The 6920-nt window shown below is 41.7% G+C and overlaps 1 protein-coding gene across 1 annotated transcript; it reads right to left on the bottom strand.

Moving 5' to 3' along the window:
• Positions 1-3703: 3703 nt before the first annotated feature.
• On the bottom strand, positions 3704-6920 carry TNFRSF9 (TNF receptor superfamily member 9; the record flags this gene model as incomplete). Its single annotated transcript, XM_017735004.1, has 5 exons — positions 3704-4018; positions 5424-5558; positions 5784-5920; positions 6018-6084; positions 6584-6920. Coding segments are annotated over 5 exons (801 nt in total), but the record flags the coding sequence as incomplete, so codon positions are not given.

Below are 6920 nucleotides of genomic sequence, written 5' to 3'. Positions count from 1 at the left end.
GGGCCCTGCTGGCTCTGCAGCACCTCAAAACTGTCCGTTCAGCACCACGGTCTCAGCCCAGAGAAAATGGGAGGAGGAAGTAGCAGGCAGCAGAGGAACTGAGGTCACTAGAGTTGATTTGGTGACAGTCCCTCTGCTCTGGAGAGCAAGGCAAGGTGGTGAACTTCCAGTTCCAGCCCCCCAGCTTCTCTTGCCAAAAACCCACACCCCAGTGCTGATGTGTGTGGTGTAGAATAAACAACTTGGTCACACCCATACAGTGCTAAACTCCACCTCCCTTCTCTCTAACTGGGACAACTGATAAGTTTCTTCAGATATTGAACAACGTGTGTGTTCAATAAAAGCTCCCTGTGAAGCCAAGATCTATCAACTATTTGTCATTGCCAAAAAATACTTCTTTTTCACAGCCCTTCTTCTGAATTATGGACAGCCAGGCTTTACTGCTTCCTTCTGCTTTAATTACCAGTAGTAAAAGATGCACAGTGCAGTTTCTTTCTGTTCACCCTTGCTGGATGAAAGATTTCTTAAGGTGCTCCACATGCAGGCAGGAAGGCTGCTGTCCTCTGTGTTAAGAAACAAATTCAGCCACAAATTCTATTCAGGAAAGCTAGTAGAAATTTGTGGATGCTAAAAAGCAGGACCAGAGGAATTTTCCAGTTGCTGAAGCATTTTGTGAAGTTTTTCTTTCTCATGCTTTAGCTGAGAAACAATGAAAGACGGTTTTGTAAACTAATTCTCTATCTCTGCACCTGGGTTTGTTTTCCAGCCTTGTTTTGGTACTCTGGGAAAAAATATTCTGAATGGGTGTTAGAGAACCTCAGCTGATCCTTTTAGAGGGTGGTTGGTCACGGGACCAATAGTCTCCTACCGCTGTTGCGGACCACGTTATATAAACCGGTTTTTGTAATTAATTAAATCGAGCTTTTCTCCTTGGACATGTGTGGTGATTCTGGCTGTTTCTTGGTACAACAGTGACAGAAATTTAATTGTGATTACAGCGTTTATTTTAATCTAGTCACTGAGGATCCCTAAACCTTACTATGTAACACTTTGTAAAAGCAAAGAACAAAGTATTTTAAAAAATTGCATGTGACACCCTGAATGATGTCAGATACTGACACCATTTCTGCTTCTGTGCTTTGCACAGTAGCCACTTGTCGTATTATCTAGCTTTGACTGAAGTTTTACTACCTGCTGTAGATTTTTTTTCAGAGGACAAAAGGGTAATTTAAAAAGGAAAAAAGGAAGGTACAAATATGTGGCTTTTTTGCAGATACAAGCTTCCTAACAAACTTAATTCATGAATCTGCTTATTGCATTTTCATAGCATACTGCTGGAAGTGGTTTTATAGCTGTCTGCTACAAGCATAACAAAAAGTAAGATTTAAGCAAGTTCTTTAGAACTTTTATATTAAATATCTGTTTATGAGGGGTCTAGAATGGGATCAAGCTTCTAATACATTTGTTCTATGTGATCACAGTGAAGGCAAATTACACACCACACAAGAATGAATTATGTTCAAGGAAGTGCATGATTCTATGGCTGTAGTTTGAATTTTTTATAGAAAGCCACAATTCATAGAATTTGAATATTGTATAAATCTGTAAATGGCTAAACATTCCAGCTGTATTGGTATTTGTAGTGGTGCTCTTGCTATGCATTGGAATGTCCTGTTTGGGTGCTTGGTGGCAAAACAGATGAATTCACCTGTATTTATTTTCAGTTCTGTGAGGACCACATGAAATACAGCTCTGCTGCCAAAGCTTTTGGGGAGTGAAGAAGCACTGCACACTGTGAAGTACCCTGACCTTCCCTTTGCAATTGTACCACGAATTACTTCACTTTTCAAAATATGGTTTCTTCCAGTCTTTCCTTGGTTCTTATTTATAAACGTGTTTGCTTTCAGGTGTATTTGGGGTATTTCACAGAAGTACAAATTAGCCAATCTCGTGCTGCTTCTGTGGCCAGGTGATGTGCATTGTTGTGAAATGCAAATGTATCATCTGCACACATTTGACAACAAATGTTTGTGCCAACAAAATCTGTTTATCATTAATTCAGGCCTCAGTACTCTCAAATGACAGAAGTCACAGGTAATATTACCCACATAGTTCTTTGATTGAAAGGAAGGGTGTTCCTAACATTTTCTTCAGAATGTACCTTCTTCTGTGAATGACTATTCCCTGAAACAGTCCAGAACTCCAGTTCTGGTGTAAATGTGTCCTCACTGGTCACTAAGTAGATTTATTTCTGCTTCAGGTATGGACAAGAAAAATAAGGGGTTTGCACTTTATTTGAAGCATTTCAAAATATATGCAGAATTTACTAGCTGGTATCTCTTTTCCCAAGGAGAAAACACCAGATGTTTTCTGAACGTACATTAATTCTCTACCTTATGATTGGGCTAGAAATTAATCACAAGCAGAACTATTCTTTTTATCTTGTTCTAAGATACAGTCAACGGTGAGTACATAGTCAGTGATGCAAAGGTCACTCTTTGATTTATAGATACATCTTAGATTTATAAATAGTTTGGTGGCTTTTCATGCGTCCTGTTCATGCCTTCAAGTTTGCGATCTTGACGTAATAGTCACTCAGTTCTCATGGCTGAAAGTACTAATAGAAGACTTGAGCTAGGGATAAAAATAAAAACTTCACAGCTCAGGCTTTTTATGGTATTTATTTTCTCACTATATAAAACTATTTTATATTTACTTGTATGTAAATTTATCAAAACTTGTAAGTGTGGCTTGGTGAAAATAATCTGCTATTGTAACCTGCTGAATAAAGAGATGGCCTGTCATTGTTCAAATGCAAAATAGTTTTCCCTTGCATTGAACTCAAAGAGGGGAAAATCACTCTTAACCCCCATATTAGTGCATTTTCATTCTATTTTTTGAGTAACATTTACTGAATTAATAAAATAGGTGAGTTTTGTAAATGGTTAAAAATGGTGTTGCGAACGCCGTGACTCAAATACGCATTTTCTTTTTTCTCAAGACCAAAGTAACAGTATTTGATCAGAGAGACAGATAGTGTCTGGTGTTATAATCTTTCCAACCTCAGTTACAAAAATAGTACCACAAAGATACCACACGTTCAGCTGCAAGGTACATAAAAGTTTACATCACCTAAAAGATCAAAGCTGAATGATGTAGGACTGAAGGTGGTGCAGTTCAGCTGCAAAGTAACAGCTATTTCTAAGTTCAAGTCAACCACAGCTTCTCTCAGTGTTTCCACTGCCTCCCTCAAGCCAATCAGTGTAATACAACAGCAGATGCTGCTGTGGAACACTTTGCAGCTCAAGATTTTTATGGCTTCCTTTCCCCTATATGCAAGGGGTGCAGTGGTGAGGCCAGGGATGTTTCCAGGGCTGATGGGATCAAATGAGCTCCATCTGTGTTTGCACACAAACCCCAAAACTGCTGGGTTTGAGCCAGACTTTGGGAGGAGCTACAGCTCAAGAGGATGGCTGGTAGTAAGAGAGCATGTGTGTCACCAGTGACTCTACAATGTGTGACAGATCTCCTTTTTAGCTTCAAATGCTTTTGGAATGTATGTAAATTATGGCTCAGGTACCATTAATGAGGGACCAGAAAACTACTCTGCACTTCTGTTAGAGCTTTTAAATGCAGTATTTCTTTCTACATGTAGATCAAGAACCACTTCTTAGAAATATTCTTACTCCTAGAGGAAAAAAAGTAAGCAAACTGTTTTGGGGGTTTTTTTATTATTTTTTTAAGAAATACAAAAAAAGCACTTTTTCCTCAGTGGCTGGGCTATTTAGTGCTTTAACACTCAAATGCTGACACCCATTCTATTTACATAAACAGGTTCTTGTTCTGTATTCCAAAAGAAAATTCAAATGTGGCTGACTTGGACAGTTCAATTTCTAGTTCACCAAAAGATCTCTGAATTCTGTGGATTTGCCACGGTCCTGATATTCACCTTGTTCTTCCTCAGGGAAGTGGCAGCTGCAGGCATCATCTTCCTGAATTGACTGTTCAGGTGTGTGCACTGAAGAACAGAATCACAGAAATCAATTAGGTTAGAAAAAACCTCTGAAATCACTTAGTCCAACCTTTGACCACACACGTTGTAAACCAGACCAGAGCTCTGAGTGCCATGTCCAGTTGTTTCTTGAACACCTCCAGAGACAGTGACTCCACCACCTCCCTGGGTAGCCTGTTCCAATCTTTAACAACCCTTTTTGGGAAGAAATTCCTCCTGATCTCCAACCTGAACCTCCCCTGATGTAGCTTAAGGATGTGTCCACTTGTCCTGTCACTGGTTGCCTGGGAGAAAAAACCAACCCCCATCTGGCTGCAGCCACATTTCAGGGAGTTGTAGAGGGCAAGAAGGTCTCCCCTGAGCCTCCTTTTCCCCAGGCTAAACAACCCCAGCTCCCTCAGCTGCTCCTCAAAGACTTACCCTTCAGATCCTTCCTCAACTTTGCTGCCCTTCTCTGGACTCACTCCAGCACCTCACTGTTTCTTGAAGTGAGGGGCCAAGAACTGGACAAATTTCCCCTTTCTGTTTTATTTATTCAGCCGTCTTATTTCGCCATTCCTCAGTCACAAGTGCACGAAGTTGGGAAGAAAAAAATCTTCCAAGTTATTCTACAATCTGAAATTATTCCTCTACAGCATGGATATCTGACAAAACTAATTTATCATACTTTGTTTTCCCTAATTCAGCAGGGCCTCTAGTGCTCTGTTTGTCATGGCAATGAAAGGAAGACCAACATGAAGGAAATAGATTTTTGGACTGCTATAGTCTTCTGTATTTAGAATTACACTAGAAGATTCAGCCCTTATCCTTAGGACAGGGGAAAAGAAGAGAAAGGGAGAGAGAACCCCCCAAAAAACCAAACAAACCAACTATAAACTTCATTGAATGGAATTAGCTTCATCTTTGTGCTGAACTCTTGAGTTTGCCCAGGGCTTAGCTCTTGGGGGGCAGTGCTGGATTCAGGCTGACTCTGCACCTGTGGAGCAGTACGTCCAGACTGATGTCCCCTCTTCTACTGCAGCCAGAGCTCCAAGACACTCACTCACTCCAGGCCATGGGTACTCTCTCCGAGCAGAGAGAACTGCAAAGTGTTACAGCCCCGCAGGCTTGGAAGTACTTCCCCGCTTGGAAGTATTAAACCGAACTGGCCTTTAACTGGAGCAGCAAAGCTCAGCTGAGCTTTTTCACCTCTCACGAATACTTCACTTCTAAGGATAAACAGGCACTTGACCTAACACCCACAGTGCTTTCTGGAATAAAAATTCCAAAACTGTTTCCCTTTCAGTTGCTTCTCACTTACAAGGCAAAAAAAAAATGAAGCCACTGCAACTATCTTTGAAAGACACTTAACCTGGATTCCTGATTTCTGTCTAGTTTCAAAAAGAAAAACTGAAGAGTGTATTTATCTTACTTTTCTTGAAGACAGTGTGTAGTTTCTTTTTCTGCCAGACACTGAAGCAGATGCACAAAGGCAGCAGAAACACTATGCACGACAGCCCAGCCACAGCAAGAGAAATCCTGATCATGTCTGTCTGGACATCATTCCCTAGGAAATAAACAACATTCTCTAAGAGTATTTACAGAACAAAATTCTACTGCCCCTGAAGTAGCGGAAAACTTTTGTCGCCCACCTTGCTTCTGGATAAGTCTGCAACACTGGAAATGCATAGAAAAAAGGACTTTTGCTTTAAATGGAAAATGAATGAGCTGTACTATGTTTAAGTAGATCATAATTCTTTACCTCTATAAGCAATATTATACAATGACTCACCTGGCACAGTGATAGAAACTGGAATTTCAAGAGACGTGGTAGGTAGAGTAGTGACTAAAGTGGGATTAACTGAAGCATGTTTGCAAATGACATCTTTTGCTGGAGTTCCAGGCTCCAGGACTTGGTTTCCAGAGCACCTGAAAGACATTTACAGCAAACAGGGAAAAGAAAAAAAAAAATTTAAAATCCAGTCAAGTGTAATAGCTGTAGCATTTTTTTTTTTAGCTTACTTACTTTGTCCAGTTTTTACAGGAGCCATTGGGCTGATCATTAAAGGTTCCATAGCGGCAAGTCCGGCAACCTTCAACAGACAAGGATAGGTAAAATTGTACAAGATAAGCATTTAAAACACAACATGTGAAACATTAATTTTGCCTGCTTGTACAGTGACAGAATTACTATTTCATAAGCCACTCTGAGTATGCAAGGCAAGTCTTTCCCTGTCAGCCACAGACCAGTACAGTACTTGGCTACAAAGCCAGTTGATTTGGCAGAAGATGCCACAAACCATGCCTAACTCCAGGGTTCCCAGTTCAGTTTCCCTCATGCTGGCAACCAAAGCACTGCCATGCAAAAGGAACTAACTGGTGCATGATTTGAGCTGTAGTAGGGCTCAGAGTGTGGTGAGTTTGTCTGCTCTTTAGCTTACTCCACCACCACGCAAAGTGTTTAGCAGCAGTGGCAGCTTTTATCTTGAGAGGTCCTTCCTCTATCTGCTTCTGCACTGTGCAAGAGGCAGTGCAGTGTGTCTGGTGCAGGAAGCAGAGGGGCTTTCAGCTGCTGGGGAAAGGTGATCCTACCGTTCCCGGTGCTCTCCTGGCCCACGCCACAGCTTCGGGTGCAGAAGGTGCAGCCATCACCGCCACAGTGATAGCCCTCCTTGCACGTGCATTCAGCATCACTTGTTGAGGAACACTCTTTTAAATACCGGAATATTCCTGCAAGGGAAAAAACAAGTCTTAGGTTACAGCATGCACAGCGTGGAGCAGCAAAGGCTCGGACCTTTGCTCTCACAAAAATCAGGCTGGTGGCTTTAGCGTAGGCGCGTAGCGTTATTTGGCCAGTGGCGCGTCTCCCCGGGGCAGGTGCCGCGTCGTTGCCGCGGGAGGTCACAGAAGGGCTGGTGGCGTCGCCGCC

Source organism: Corvus brachyrhynchos, unplaced genomic scaffold (genome assembly GCF_000691975.1).
Source record: "Corvus brachyrhynchos isolate BGI_N302 unplaced genomic scaffold, ASM69197v1 scaffold395, whole genome shotgun sequence".
NCBI lineage: Eukaryota > Metazoa > Chordata > Aves > Passeriformes > Corvidae > Corvus > Corvus brachyrhynchos.
Note: the sequence above shows the minus strand (reverse complement) of the source record. Positions and strands in the feature narration are given on the sequence as shown.